Below are 16,563 nucleotides of genomic sequence, written 5' to 3'. Positions count from 1 at the left end.
TGTGAGTTGACCCATAAAATAGAGCATTGTGGAATCCCATATCATAACTCAAGGATTAAAGCAAGAATGATCTGGAATTGAGCAAATAGGAGTAGAAGTACTGCAATGCTATATCTCACAACAAAACTTTACCAACCTATCCAGAAAGATACCATGGACAATGATATCAATAACTGCTGAAAGGTCTAAGAGAATCCAAAGGGTCCTTTGTTCCTCTCTGAGTTGGGCCTACAGCGTGATTGAAATGGATATAGAAAATCCATTTTGTCTGGCTAGACCTGGCCAGCAACAGCCCACTAAAAGTAGGGTATCTTAGCAAATGGCCTATAGTTGTTTAAATCCTCTGGGTCTAGATTGTTTCTTCAGGAGCTGTCTTATTACCACCTCTTTTAGAGAGGCTGGTACCATTCCATCTCAAGGAGGAGTTCACAATCTCCTGGGTCCAGCCAGACATCCCTTCCTTATTAGATATAATAAGTCAAGGAGGGCAAGGGTCAAATATACAGGAATTCAGCTGGATGTTGTCAGGAACCTTGTCTACATTTTTAAGTCTAAGCATTGAAATTCATCTAATAAAACTGGACTGGATAGTGCTCTGGATACCTCTTAATAATAGAGCTCTGCTAACATTGTCTTTTGTGATGGATTCAAAGTATCATGCCAACTGGTTACAGTATGTTTCTTTGGTTTCCACCACATCTATCTCTGGACCAGATTGTAACAGGCCATTAACCACTTGGAAAAGCTCTTTAGATGACACTGAGAAGCCATAGCGGTGGTGGGAAATAACTTATTTGCCACCATCACAGAATGAGCTCAATAATTAGCTCTAATCTAATAGGCTCGATGCAGGCCTTCCTCCACCTGCATTCTATTCATCTTGCTTTATTGTCTTCAACTCAGGTGTATACTGAGGATCTGCTCAATGGGAGGGACAATTGTGCAATTTTGTAAACTACCCAAGTCATCTTTATATCCATAGAGCAACCAGGGCTTTGACAGCTTCAATGGGTTAACCATTTTAATAGGTTTTCCCTTACAAAGAGAAAAGGCTCCCAAGCATCTAAACCAGTGATTCCCAAACTTTTTCAGGTAACCGCCCCCTTGGTTCCACAAACTCATGCCCAGTGTCCCCTACCCTACACTATAAAAATCATTATTCAGAATAGCGTTTTTCAACGACCCACTATGGAAGATAATAACAATAAAATTCAAAACAGTAACAATGGAATATTTATTCAAAATCCAATTACATTTTTTTAGTTTTTTCAATTAAACATAGTTGATGAACTTGATCCAGTGATATAATCTTTTCAAAGTCTGATAGTCATTTAGCAAGAATATTGGGTATCACATTTAGTAACTAGGGTAGAGTACTTCACTATTCTGTAAATTTTTAATGTGATGGATGGGCTTGATGAAGTGATACCAGTTTCCCAATGTCTGGTTTAAAGTCACTTAACATAAGTCTTAAATCACCACGTTTATTTATTTATTTATTTATTACATTTCTATACCGCCCAATAGCTGGAGCTCTCTGGGCGGTTCACAATCTAGAGTCGATTTCTTTGCTTGGAGCGAAGTAGGCAGACCACACTAAAACCACATTCCACCAAATATGATGTTGGAAATGCAACCAGGAGCAAACCTCTGCTAGGAGGAGGGCCTTAGATGATGAGTGTAGTATATTTGGGTAGAGTCATGCTGGGAGAGGTGCTCCATCAGCCTGAGTTGTCTGGAGCCGTGTTGCTTACAAGACCCTCCTCAATCCACACATGTATTAATACCGTTTAAGAAGAGTCCTTTTAATGGTGAGTTGAAATGTTTCAAAAAATGCTAATAAAGAGACGTACCCTGCTTGGTGTGCCCCACCATGCCAGCTGCAAACAGGCGTTCACTTTTCCCTCCCTCCTTTGGCAAGCATGGGGCGGGTGCTTCCCATTTAAAGGGGTCATGCACATGTTCCAATGAGACTTACACCTGCTTATAAGGAATCTTTTGACATTGGCAATAGAGCGTCTGTGGCTAAGTAAGGTGATTCTTACTCAAGAAATTTACAGCACTGAAGGGGATAACGCCACAATGGCACATTTATTGAGGTTGAAACAAATACAACGGTACAGGCTAGTTTTGGGGAAATTAGCTGAGCAAGTAGAGGCTTAGAAGCAGTTTCAAGACTGAAAAATAGACTTTTTGAGACTTAAGAGCATACACACACAGAGAGACAACAGGGGAAAGAGTAGAGGGAATCTTTAAAGGCAGTATACCTTTCCTTGGGCTGCAGCCCTTTCCTGTAGACCAGAACTGGGGAGAGTTGCAACTCTTGGTCTTAAGTGAAGAGGAAAAGAATACAGCCAGGTAAAGCACTCACTCATGGCGGCTTGCTCTTGCAAGCTGGCATCTGTAGTATGCCCTTGTTTCTGGTTCAAGAGACAGAGAGAGCTAGCCTGCCTCTTCCCCCCCCAAACTTGAGGGTTTTTGTATGATCTTATCTAAAGATCTACTTGCTATGGGAACAAAAGAGGGTGATTTGGGATGATGGCTGTACTTGATGCAGCCTGGAGTTCAGCAACAGGGCTACATTAGCATGTGTATGACCAGGTAAAACTCTTGCCATCCAGCATTCATATTCTGCTTAGTTTTACCCCTACCTTTGTCTCTGGGGAATGCATTTGAAGAAGTCTATCAGGAAATGGTTACTTGACCTAGGCCTTCTGTGAATGCTTTGAGTCTGTAGGTGGGGTTTTGGGTTGCTTCAAAATGGAGTCAGTACTGCTCACAGAAGCTACCTTGTAACACCCTTTAAATGGGAAGCACCCGCCACAGCCTTGCCAAGGGAGGGAGGGAAAAGAGAGTGAATGCCTCTGTTTTGCAGCTGGCGCGGTGGGGCACACCAAGCAGGGTATGTCTCTTCATTAGCATTTTGGTGCTTTTGAAACTTTTCAATTCACCATTAAAAGGACTCTCCTTAAACTGTATTAATACATGTGTGGATTCTTCCCCTATATAGCTTGGGACCAAACTACCTTCTCCCATAAAAATGTCCCTGGGTTTTAAGACCTTCTGGAGAGGCGCTTCTCAGAAAAAACCACCCCCCTGTCTCTTAACACCCCCCTATGCAATCCCACCCACCCCCCAAGGGGGCAGTACCGCCCACTTTGGGAACCACTGATCTAAACCCCGAGAGGAACTGAATGTAAAAAAGGGATGATAGATATTAAATCCAGTCCTCCCCACACCTGACACTGGCCAAAGCAGCTCCACAAAAATATCTGAAGGGTGGGAGGAGCAAAACAAACAGGTCCAAGCCCCCAGGTGGCTCCAACTCCAGCCCTCTCCACAGCCAAATTTGTGAACATCATGTATGTATATTATTCCTATGTACACACCTGCACATATTACTCACATTATACACACTTTGTGTGACCACCACTTTGATAGTGTTGCCTATTCTCTTCTTTATTGAGTCTTCTAACCAACAGGACACAGCTCATCAAGCTGTAGTGTTGGCCTTATGTACTAAAAATTAAAAAAAACCCACGTTTTGAGCAGTTGGAATATTTATAAACATTCTGTAATGAGCCAGTGGCTATAGTGGTCTCACATATGACGTTTTTCATTTATAGCTAAAAGTTTCAAAGACATCATAACATATTTACTTTTTCTGAAAACCTTGTTTTATATTGTAATTCTATATATGGGGCTTACCCCTAGGTAAGTGGATGTAGAATTGTCACCTTAATTTGATACCACTTTCACCTGTGCATAATAACAAGCCCCCTGAAAGAGCAGCCAAAAATTGGTTTTCATTTTGCAAACAGAAAGCTAGATATGCAATGGATTTCTGTATATGTGCACTGCTCCCCTACACCCCTCTGTCCTTAATTTGTTAGTCCTTATTAACATTGCATGCAGGAGCATGTGGATAAAGTTGTGTGTGAACTGTACACAGTTACACTGAATCAAGAAATGGACTCAGTTCTTTTAAATCACCACAGAATTGGTAGAGACATGGATGTTAAATGGTTCCTAGGGATAAAAATTACTTTCATAATGGCAGAAGGACATGTAGGTTTGGGATTCAAAGGGCCACGTGCTGTATTTTAGCTCTTCCCTTCTCCTAGTAGCCTTCTCAGCTGCTAGCTCCCCCACCCTCTCTATGTAAAAATTGTATGAGGAATTGTTGCAAAGGGTGGGGAATCAGACAATTGTTTCTCCTCATAAAGAAGTAGTACTTTTTATATAGGCTTCTGGAACTTGTCCACTACATCTATTCTTGTACCTTTGCTGTATTTATTTGCTGGCACACGTACTAACTCCACAACTCTCCAGCTAAACTTTGCAATATGATCTTTTATCTTAACGAGGCAGAACCAAAAGACCACAATGCTTCATTTTCTGAAATAATTATTCTTGTTTTAGAGGATTTGTTTCTATATAGTTGCATGTAAGAATGATGCCTTTGAACAAAGCTTCTCTTGCTATATTTAATATGTATGGATCACTACATGCCTAAGAGCTGGATGAAGACCAACAAACACACTTTGTTCTGACTTTATACTGTTAGTTTTACCCTACCCAGTGCCTGTTTACCCTACCCTGTGCCTGTTTGCTTTCTCTTCCCCTCCTTATTGTTTTATTATGGTTCTATTAGAATGTAAGCCTATGCGGCAGGGTCTTGCTATTTACTGTTTTACTTTGTACAGCACCATGTACATTGATGGTGCTATATAAATAAATAAATAAATAAATAAATAAATAAATAATAAACAAGTAAAGACTGAGACAAAAGGCAGCTGTTAGAAACAGGCAAGAGCTTTTTATTTAATCTGGCACAGAATTAGGCAGTCAACCCCCAAAACAATCAAAAAGCAACATTTATTTCCCAGGAGGTACCATCAGACAAAGTTCACTAGCATCAAGCCATCATTTGTGCACTTCATTCTTATTGTAGTTGTGAGCACCCATTCTAAATAGACAAATTTTATAAAACAATGTGTTAGCTTTTAATAGCATTCTTAGTTTGATATGCCATGCTAAAATGTAGGCAACATAGGAGTAACCTTGGACAGGAGGTTCTATCTATCCCGTAAGTCGTGCAGCACAATCCTATGCTCATTTACTCACTTCTGATGCTTCCTGTTTTGTGTGTTTAGGATTGCAGCCTTAGAGTGGATTCTGATGCCATGCTTCATAACATCAATGCTATTGCTTGATGGCTACTACAGCTGTAACCTTATCATATGAGCTATGATTTACTGATTGTCTGTAAGAAACTGATGTCTGAGATGCTTTTTTGAACTGGTTTTGAGAATCCACCTTTCTAGCCACTTCAAAACAATGTTTCCCACATTTTAGTAGCAACTTTGAAACTTAGCTTTGTGGTCAAAGTTACCTAGTTTTCTTATACATGAATGAAATACCTGTTGATAGGGATATAAGCTTTTCACAGGTAAGTATCAAATTGAACTGATAACCAAGTACTTGATTTTTAGCTGAGAAAGAAAATATTGCCAGGATGGAATAGTAACGTAGTTTCAGAATTTGTTTTTAAGTGCTTGATGTCTTAACAAGAACCTGGAGTGTAGTCCTCTGAGAAACATGGCACACCCGTCCCATCTGTAGCTGCCACCGGTACAAATAAAAAGCTGGTTTTGGCATTCACAGGGATAGAAGGGAGTGATATACTTGGATACTCTATTTCAAAACAGCACAATTTGAGGAGGATGAAAAGTGGAATATCTAAAGCTTGACAGAAATAATGAACATTCATGTGTTCATTAAGTAACAGAAGATGATGGTTGTGCTGGAAGGAACATACTCTGTGCTAATAGAAAGTCTTCAACAAGATAGAAATTAAGTGATTGGATGAGAGCTGCTTCCTACATATAGCAGCAAGAGAGCTCTTTGAATAATGAATAGAAACACTACATCCTAATATCTGCATTAGTAGGACTAGAAGGTGCACCAGCTTACAGGAATAATTAGAATAAGAAACTGACAACATAGTTCTCTGCAAATTTATTCAGAAGTAAATCCCATTGTGTTCAATGGCTTTTACTTTCTAGTAAGTGTTTCAAATTGCAGCTTTATACAGAGTTAGGCAAGCCTATATTGAGAAATTCTGGGAGCAATTTCTTGCAAGTGTCATTCACTGAGCTAGCTAAATTGTAGTAACTATTCCTGAATGGCCTTTACAGATATGGGGCAGTATCCAATCCTGCTGCTCCACATTTGCTGGTTCCATTGCACTCGTAGGATCCAGAACTTGCACAATGGGAAATTAGCTATTCTTTAAAAAAAAAAAAACCCTCTGGAAAACAAGTTTCCAGAACAGGACTGCTCAGTGAGGCTCCCTTCTATGAGCTCTACTCATTCACACCCTTCTGGAAAAGAGCATTTTGGTTTGGTAATTGCTAAGTTCTCACTGTGCTAGTGGTAGGTCTCGCAAGTGTGGGGGCACTATTGGACACTGTCCATGGGAGTCACTTATCAAAACATGTATTGTTAGTATGAGAAATGGTCCCAAGAAGAGAGTCGAAAAGACAAAACACCATCTTCAGCCCAATCCAAAGCTTTTCAGGAGCTCCAATGAATATGGGAGATGCATGTGTGGAGCTTTCTCCAGCATATATAGCCTGAGATGGTCAACAACCCCAGCTTGACCTGTGAAAGTGAATAGGGACCAGTGGCAGGTTTCCAATCTTGTTTGGATTACGTGGGCATGCTAGTTTTATAAACCAACAGCTCTACCTGGGGTCAGACATGCAGCATCCATGATTCTGATAATCTCTGGCCCTTTCACAAGTCACTGTGATCATACAAATTGTGACTGCTACACATTTAGTTTCTAGATAGAGATGCTTATTCATACTAGCAGCCTTCATGCATTCCAGGTAATCACTTGCAGGGACAGTGAGCATCTGAACTGGGCCTGCAGTTTCACACTTGCAGAGAACTGCTACATCAGGGGACTTACTTTTATATAGATTCTCTATAGATCATTTATCCTGATATATACTCTTTAAAAATATTCCTTTCAATCTACTCTAAACAGTCACTCTTGCTTCACGGAAGCTCCTGCCACTCAGTTCAATTGGAAATTGTGTATATACTTGGGCTTTACTAGCAAAAACAGCTTTATAGATGGTCTTTTATTTCAAAAGCCTATAAAATGCACTTTATTACATTTTTTTCTTCTACAAAATATTATGAGTGAATGGAATGAGCAATTAAATCAAAATAGCAAAGGGCATGACCCAGCCTAAATTAAGTACTTTTAAATCTCACTAATTTCAAGGGGAGAGAACAAAACACATGCTTTAATTCCTCCACTGGAATAGAATTTAGAAGTGCCTAACTTTGGTTGGATTGTGCCCAGATTATTTGTTGAAACAGTTCTCTCATGATTTAGAATGCAAAATACAAAAGTAATTTTTCTTCAGGCTAATACTAAAAATAGTCAGTTGATCATATTCTTTATTTAGCTTATGTGAAACACATTAAACAGCTATATAATGCAGAAGAAATTAGAGGGTACCTGTTGTATGTACACAATTGTATAGGAGGAGCAACTGTTTATACAATATTTCTTCAGTCCCCCTGCTCTTCTACTTGTACCTGCCTAAACACCATATTATGTCTAATTGGAAGAACATCTTTCTTATGAACATTAAAGTGACTTTGATATTATACAAATGATACTGATGTTTGAATACAGAAAACATTTTTCTTAGACATAGACCAATACAAATTTTGGTGCATTTACCACTTTTATTTCACTATGCAGAAACATACATTCACCATGTGTTGTGATGTGACTGACGGTGTAATGAAGACAGTACCTCTTAAAATGGATGTGATAACCAATGCCAAAGAATGTTTAGTAGGTGTTTTGTACAGTTTAAGGCTTAACTCTGACCTAGATAGGAAATTCTGACCAGACTTGTGGGGGAAAAAGAACAAAAGGGAAATCAATTTAAAAATACCACTATTTCAGACTATTTCTGAAATGCTAAGGAAAACACACATTTTATTTAAAATAATCACAACGTAATTTATAGGATGTGGACTCATGAAGGGCGACTGCAGGATTTCTAACTTTCAACTTTGAACAATGCTAAAATCATTATTTTCTATTAAAGGTCTCAAATCAGGTAAACAAAGCACATTTTGTAAGCATTTAGATAAGATTAGAGAATCACCATTGTTTATTGGACAAGAGTAATAAAACCAGATGAAAACAAATATGATTCAAGTTGTTTACTGAGTAAAGTGTGTTATTGGCACATCTAATGTGATAAAACATTATACACAGTACCTATACAGCTTATAGCATTTTAGGGTAATCTTCATTTACCCTAAACAAAAGTTTTGCCACCTAAGAAACTGTAGTTGAGACTTTCAATAACTGTGAAGGCATGAACTATTTTATGTGTAGCATGAGATCACTGTTTTATATTATTGATGAACGTGCAGGTATAGATGGAAACTCAGTTTAGGAAAATTAAAATGCTGCTTCTTCGTAATTTGTTCTTTGCTTCATGCAAGTATTGGGTTACTAATGTTGATTCAGATTGCTGTAAATGGGACGATATTTCTGCCAGTGTCCTTAGGAGCAATCAAGATAGATTCTTCCACATTGAAAATTTCTCTGGAGAGATGCAAGCCTGCTGGGTTAGAACCAAGACTCCATGTAGGCTCTGGTATTCCCAATGGTGTACATGACTGAATTCGTAAGAAAGCTACATTATTCCTGCAGTAGAGAGAGTTTAGTTAAATTCTAGAAATGATTTAAAATAGAAGATAAAATGACTTTTATGTGTCACAAAAAGTATTACAGCTATCCCCAGTACAATTAATTATTTAGCGCAGGGCTAATTCAAAGCCGTTAGTGGGATTCCAATAATGTACATGTTTGTCTCAGCCCTGTATATTGTTTCTAATGAAAAATCAAATTATATCAGTAATGGTTTCTTAATGATTTGAGCCTTTGATAATGACAGTAGATCAAAAGTCAGTGTGAGCTGGAGAACACTAAACAGATACATAAATTTGAACTCACAATAAACAGGGATAATCAAATAATGGTTTCTAATATAATTTAAATGGGAGTCCCTATGTATTAAAACATATACTTCACATGCAAAAGATTCCAGATTCTATGAACTCCATCACACCTTTTTTCCCCCTGGTATGCACCCTCAATTTTGATCTCTGTTTCTTTAGTGTGGCAAGTGCTAGTCTCTTTCACAATTGTAGCTATACCGGGGGACTCTCTTTTCACTTGTTTGCTCTCCCGTTATTGTGCTCCCCCCACCCCGCCCCTTCTCCTTCACTCTCCACTTCATTGGTTCTTGTCAGGTGATATATGTGGAAGCTTCCCTACCCTCACTCTGGCTTTGTTGTCTAGCATTTTACCGATTCAACGTTTAATTGGCTGGGTGCCGTTTCTGCAGGCAAGGCAGCAAGGAGGGCGGGGTCGGAGCAGCAAAAGCCCGTTTGACCAGCTCAGTGCATTCAACACGGTGTGCTGGAGGAGGAACTGTCCTAACCACCTCTTTCGTCAGCAAGCACACATTCAAAGCACACGCCCCCGTCAAAAGAAAAAACACACAAGGATGGCAATACACAGGGATGGAAGGCTGCTTTAATCCCATATGGGGGAAATAAACTAGACTTTCCCTGCTTCAAAATAAGACGGAAAAGGGAGGAGAAGAGGCGAGATGCGTGCAGGACAGCAATGCCGTCATGTGAGTACTGTGTTGCAAAACCACAAACCAGGCATGACGAGAGTGCGATAAAACACTGGTGTGATGGAGCTCTATCTCTGGCATTTCTAGTTAAAGGACCTCAAGTAGGTGGACTGGAAAGATCCTGCTTGAGACATCAGAAGAGCTACAGCCAATCCGAATAGGCATTACTGGGCCAGGTGGACCAATGGCTTGATTCAGTATAAGATAGTAACTTATTTATCTAAAGCCTTGAAACAATGGCTGTATGTGTAGGATTGAAAATTATTTATTCACATAGTTCCTAAATGTTTTGCTTAATGGACCCATGAATGAAATGCTTTATTTGTCCAGGACTTATTTACAGGCCCTGCCTCCCGCTTCAGAAGTCATCTCCTTTGTCCCTTCTTTTTTTTTATTGTACCCAATCGGCAGACTTATCAATAAGGCCACAACCATTCCAGAATCCCAATCTTCCATATTGTAACATGATTTATATCAATATTTAGAAATATGTATATCTTGGAATTAAGATTACGCTAACAAAGCAGAAAAACCATATTTTTTCTCTTTTTTGCACATGACATTCAAAGCAACCTACAGATGATATAAGAATTCTTGCACAGCATGTTAGTATGCACAACATATTCTAGCACATGCATACAATTACTGCATTATCATCAAGATGCCAGTTTAGCCAGAATTTGTCAGCATGCCTTTACTGAATTGCAGCAGACAAGAAAAATATATATATTGTCTCCCTTCAAGAAACAATGCAATTATCAAAAACAAATCAGCCACGTAAAAAAGGAAACAAGGACATCCACATCAGCACTTATTGCTTAGTAAACAGAGAAAAAGATACCATTTAAAAGAGATGTCAGCCATATCTGAACAACCTTGCACTAAAACCTAAAATATTACTGCTCATTATATGCAGCCATTATACTTGTAAGTTTTTTCAGACAAAATATTTTACAATGAAAGAAAATGCTTCCCTTCCCCCACAAGCCATATGCGTAAGCAGTCTTCAGGTTTGGAAATTATAAGGGCAGCATACTGGATCATGGAAAATGCATTGCAACTTGCAAGCAGACATAAGCAAATGGGTTTCTTCTATTTCTCTCACTGGCATTAACAAAAAAGGGGAAAATTTAAGGTAAAGTAAACTTAAGTTAAATTTCAGTATAAACTTAAGGTAAATTTCAGAATCAATGTTCTCTCAAAATGCAGCGCAAATGCCAGCGAGCATAAATAGAAAGGGTTAGAGATGAACTATGAAAGAAGAAATGTTTTTTGTCACATGCCAGCCCATGAGTGCCTGGGAAAAATCTCATCCTCTTACCTGTGGTCAATCCTCCCCATCTTCTGGTGTGATTTCTGTCTCTTTATGTACCACTACTTTGGTCACTGACATGTCAGGGTGCTGCTCTTTGGCCTCTTTAATTGCCTGAGCCAGCGCCTAGCCCAAGGAAACCACAGAAGGGCAAAAACAAGAAGGAGGTGGAACATGCATGATCAGTAGCAAGGTGAAGAGAGAGTCATGATAAATTACACAATTTGCAAATGAGGAAAAGTGATACAAAACAGGAATTTTGTATTTGATCTAAATAATCCAATTTATTTTAAAGGCATGCCTGTACTTAGACTGCATTTTAGATTTACAGTTAAAAAAACAGAAAACTAACTTAGGGATAGTTTTAGCAGCTTATTAATCATACCTGATCATGGTCAATGTCTGCATCCCCTGTGATGACTATTCGCTTTTCAATTCTTGTTTCTGATATGCCTCCTTTTACTGTCTAAAGGAAAAGAACAGATATAGGCCTTAAGTAAAAGCATATATTTTTTTGTCAAGGAAGGGAGAATTCCTGATCAGTGCTTTGCTGAAAGAAGGATATGTCAAATGCTTCGAAGTGTTTGACATCAACTATAAAACACATTCTTCTACAAACTGTATAAATAGAATATTGATACACAAAATAAGTAAAACTTACTGCGAGGTGAACTGAATTCAGTAAACAAATCTGTTTAAGATCAGATTGTGTTATGTCCTCGCACAGGCAGAGATTATGGTAGCAATTTACTTCAAACTTTAAAAAGCATCAGGGAGAGGATTTGGGACATGTATCAGATTCAGGCAAAGCCTGAACAGAATCAGGCCACTTCAGTCCAGTTCTGTTGTTTCTCAAGGCAAAGTGGCCTTTCCACAGAAGCCAACAGAACCAAAGCCACTCCAGAATGAGGCTATGTTAGCAACTTATATTTTGGAAATATAAATTTGGCCTAATCTACACCTGGAGGCTTTCCGGGAGTGGGAAGGGATGATCGCAGGGTTTTGCGCTTCTGGGACCGTCCCTCAGGCACCACACGCCAGCAAGTTTTCCCAGAAGTAAAGGAGGGAAGTTCCGGGACACCGGTTTTTTTTTTACAAGCGGAGACATTTACGCAACAGCACAGGCATGATCCTGCGCGAAGGTACGATTTTTTTTTAAAACACACACACACCAAACTCCGTGCAGGAAGGAGCTGAGAGAAATCACAAACATGGTGAAAATTCTCTCTCCCTCACCCCCGATGCCCACAGACTCTCCCCATACAGCTCCTTGCCCGTTTTGTGAGTCCCACTACTCGTGGAGAAGAGGGAGGACCCTGGGAGGGAGAGCCACACCACCAGCGGACCTTGAGATTGTCCTGAGACCAGAGCAAAAACAGGACAAAAGCAGTCACAGATACCATGGGAGAACTGAGTGGCTGTCCCTGGTTCATCCCGGGATCAGCTGTGCATCATTTTGACCTGCAGGGATGACCTCAAGTCCGCCCTGGGATAAATGGCAGGTCCTCTGCCTGAGGTCCTCTGCCTGTGTGTCCTGCAAAGACATTTGTTGGGTTTATCTAAATGTTCATTATGAGCAGGAGAAGGAGGGAGTGTGGTTGAGTAACAGGTCCACCTTCTAATCCTAGGGCACATTTTACAATGAGTTCTAATTACTGAACTTTGGGGGAGGGACTGAGTTATATTGAGTGTTTCATGAAAATATTGCTATCTTCTGTTTCTCTCAGTACAGTATAGCAGTTTAGACCAGAAAGAAGTGAAGTGATTCTTACTAGTTGGGGGGTGACTTGGCTTCAGGTTCTGTTTAATTTAATTCAAAAATTATCCTTTCCTTTCTGCTGTAATTCAGTCCTTTTTCCAGACATTTTACTGCATAACCTTTTTGAGATACTCTACTTTGATTTCTCAGTTGTTCCATGTTGTGTTGTCTGTGTACATAGATAAATTATAGAATGGAATTCACTACCACAAGTTGTAGTGATGGCCACAATTTGGATGGCTTTACTCCCATAAGCTGTATGGAAATGATGAATTTGCAAGTTCACAATAACTGTCATGTCCCCACTTTGGGACCCAACTATGAATGACAGTCTCATTGGCTTAAGCAGCAAACGTTGAGTGGATTAATTTATTATTTATTACATTTCTATACCACCCAATAGCCAATGAACTGGAAACATGCCAAGAGGAATTAAAGGGAGTGTTTTTACTCTTTGCCTTGTCTGTTTTCATAACATGCCTCTGAGGCTGGAAGCAGCAAGGACTTTGGAAAGTTTCTGATGGCTGGGCTAGAGTCAAAACAAAAGTTGTTCCTCTGAGAAAATGATAAGACAGTCTCCTTCGAGTCCAGGAGAACAAGCTGACCTCACAAGGAGAAAGGAGTTAAAAATGCTTAATTAACAGCGGGGAAAGGCCTGCTTTCTCAAAATGGATTTTCCTTGCTGGCTTCAAGATTGATTGGGATTGCTCTGAGTTATTGGGAAGGAAGTTTAAATACTAAACATATTGTTTCTTATTATAGTAAATTATAAAAGAGTTCAAGCGAAAGAATGAAACTAACTCTACTTTGTTATTTTCCAGTCTAATTCTTAATATAAGTGTGATTGATTTTGGTAGAGGCTTCTCCAATTTCACATTACTGAAAGTCCTAATCTTTGAAGGTTTTAGAAGCAGGGTCTATCAGCGAGTTGATATATCTCCACTCAGAATCAAACACTTAGCAACGGTCTGCCTCTTCCATATTTCTGAAGTAGAATTACTACCTGAGGTCCTCTGCCTGGTTTTCACACCTGCTTGCATAAATTCACAAATTCTGGCTTGGCTTAGTAGCCAACTGAATTTCCAGGAGCCAGCTATATACACAGTTTTTGCTTCCTGCTTGATGCTCAACAATTCCAGACAACTACTGCATAATAAATGGCCAAAGATATTTGAGGGACTACCTTTCCTGTTATATACCTGCCCAAAAATTGTGGCTATGTTTAGAGGCTCTGCTCTATGTTCTGCCACAAAAAAAGGTTTGGCTAATGGGGACATGAGACAGCCTTTTCAGTGCTGATGCCCAATTGTGGAACTTCCTCCCAAGGGAAATTATTTGCCCCCCTTGTCTTATAGGCAGATAACTGAGACAGTTTTATTCCTTCAAAGTTTTAGTTTTAATTTTGCTTTTTGCAGATAAGTTTCCTTTAATGCTTTGCAGTTTTAGTTGTAACAAGATTTTAATTATTGTAAACTGCCCTTGGGGCCCTTTTTAGGGCTAAAAGGCATTAAATAAATTGTTTTATTTACAAATAAAGAAAGAAATGTGTTCTATTTACCTGCCTAAGTGAGGCTTGGGAATGGAGAAAAGTGCTTTAGAGCCCAATACTATAGATTGTGCTCTTCATAGAAGGAGGAATCCAAGATTGGATTCCTCAGTCTATCCTATGCCCTGCCAGCATGAGGGAGGCAGGGCAGGAGGAAAACAAAGCTGACTTTACCGCCCATTCTTCCTCCTCCTCAAAAAAGAAAAAGAAAAAAAGGCAGGTAGATGGGCTCTGAGACTGCCTAATTTCCTTACTGGCAGTGGGTGGGGAGGAGTGATAAACAGGCCATAGGATCCTGGCTTCTCCTTTCCCTGCCCTCCGTAACACCCTCTTTCCGAACTCCATGAAGTTGTCCCAGGTTGTATTTGTGACCTCGAAAAGCAGCTGTCGCAGTGCTTCCTGTAGCACCTGCATGTGGGAGGGGGAATCCGAAATATTCTATGGTCTCTGGGACCCCCACCCCCACCCAGGCACCATGGGATTGCACAGCCTGTTTCCCCATCTCAGATTTAAATGTTTTAAAACATTTTGTACAAGTCAAACCTGTACTTGAAAAACAGATTTCGGAGACTTACCTTAGTGATATGTGTAGTAGTTGTAGTACTGGTCGTTTCAGATGTAATGGTCTGTGCACTCATCAGAACTCCTGGTTCTGAGTCAGCACCAGGATCCGCCTAAGGAAAACAGACAAGCAAACCCTATGTAATGAAAAATATGTTGAAGATTTGGAGATATTAATGTACAACTGAGAAATATTCTGCTTAAACCTAGGATTTAAAAGGCTACATTCTTTGAGTACTCAAGCACAGAGGGAGTAGCAATTTGTTCAGTACTGAGAAGCAAATAAAAATGTATTGTGTTCTCAGCAAAATTATATTGGTAGCTCCTTAGTCTCCGTTCAATGTAATTTTGTGCACTGCAGTCTTGATGTTTGATACGCTATTCTTAGTGTAGACTGTCTCTTTCCCCTCATAGCATCTGGCTATGTTATATTCCGTCCAAGTCTTTTGTGTAATTTCTTACCTCGGATGATTCATATGTAATGGTTTTTGTCTCAGTATGAACAACGGGCACTTCCTTCATAGAAATTTCCAGCTTCTCCCCACCTGAAGAAACACTGCCAAAACTGATTGTTTCGGTCTTCACAATTGGGGACTGCTTCAATGAAAAAAGGTAATTGTATGATATATTAAAGTTGTTGGGATTTTTAGTAATTGCAGAGATAAAATGTAAAATAAAATGTACTCTGCTACTACATGACAGAAACAAATATCTCCACTATACAAAAAGAAATACATATATAATAAGAGCACTTTAGAGCAATTCTTGTATCTAAACCAGGACTGTATTTATTGACAGTCACCTTTAGACAGTAGGCAGCTATGAGATTTTTTTTAGCTTAATTTTCATTTGATTGTACATGTACTCACATATGTTCCTTTAAATAGCTCTTATATGATCAAAACCATGTTAAACTTTTATACATGGCAATTTGAGAGAGGAAATTCCTATTAATGTGCTGAGAAATCTATATTGTGAGTAGAGAGAACTCTTCTGAGTTTTGAAAAGCATACGTAAAAAGCTTACTGGCTAGATAATGGGCCTGTTCAGAAGATACCTTAAACCCTGCTGGTTAAGGCTTTTGGTTAAGCAGCAAGGTTTAAGGTGTCTTGTGTAATGTGTTATGCTAAACCCTGCTCACTCAGTAAGCACAGCTGGACTGTCTGCAACAAAGTTATTGAGTCTAGTGTTGTGTGTGTGACAGCATGGCTTGTGATTAGTGCTAACCCCAGAGAACCACAGTTTCGCTAACTACAGAGCCTGAAGTGTCATCTGAACAGGCCCAATATAAAGAATCAGATACTGATCTTTCCATGGAACACCACACTACAACAGTATGCTCTGGTAAGATCTGTTGCAATACCAACATTGTTCAGCACTGATCCTCCGCACTATGCATTACTTTTTGTGAACTGCATGATGCATGAAGTCAAAAAATATTAAACAACATGGAACTAGCAATAAGCCTTAAGGCTGCCATGCAAGAGAGGAAATTTAGGTGGCTTCACATGTGTCATTTCCTAAACAGAACCTACACATCCATGTAGGAAAACTGCTTGTATACCATGTGTATGATGTCACATGCATTTCCTCTCATGAACACACAGCACTCATTGCATGCAACTGCATA

At 39.4% G+C, this 16,563-nt stretch overlaps 1 protein-coding gene across 3 annotated transcripts in view; it reads right to left on the bottom strand.

Annotated features, from left to right (window-relative positions):
- Window positions 1-6,305: 6,305 nt before the first annotated feature.
- EPB41L3 (erythrocyte membrane protein band 4.1 like 3) overlaps window positions 6,306-16,563 on the bottom strand; it is a 108,565-nt gene continuing 98,307 nt past the window's right edge. For 2 of the 3 annotated variants that reach the window (XM_063130587.1, XM_063130586.1), the window contains 5 exons: window positions 15,396-15,527; window positions 14,948-15,046; window positions 11,453-11,533; window positions 11,077-11,193; window positions 6,306-8,755 (listed from right to left, as the gene is read on the bottom strand). In XM_063130587.1, coding sequence (XP_062986657.1) covers window positions 11,083-11,193; window positions 11,453-11,533; window positions 14,948-15,046; window positions 15,396-15,527 — 423 coding nt within the window. In that variant the 3' untranslated portion in view covers window positions 6,306-8,755; window positions 11,077-11,082. Of the gene's footprint in view, window positions 8,756-11,076; window positions 11,194-11,452; window positions 11,534-14,947; window positions 15,047-15,395; window positions 15,531-16,563 lie in introns of all 3 variants that reach the window. The other variant, XM_063130585.1, reaches the window with a different exon arrangement.

Source organism: Elgaria multicarinata, chromosome 7, assembly GCF_023053635.1.
Source record: "Elgaria multicarinata webbii isolate HBS135686 ecotype San Diego chromosome 7, rElgMul1.1.pri, whole genome shotgun sequence".
NCBI lineage: Eukaryota > Metazoa > Chordata > Lepidosauria > Squamata > Anguidae > Elgaria > Elgaria multicarinata.
This window is presented reverse-complemented; position numbering and strand designations above follow the sequence as displayed.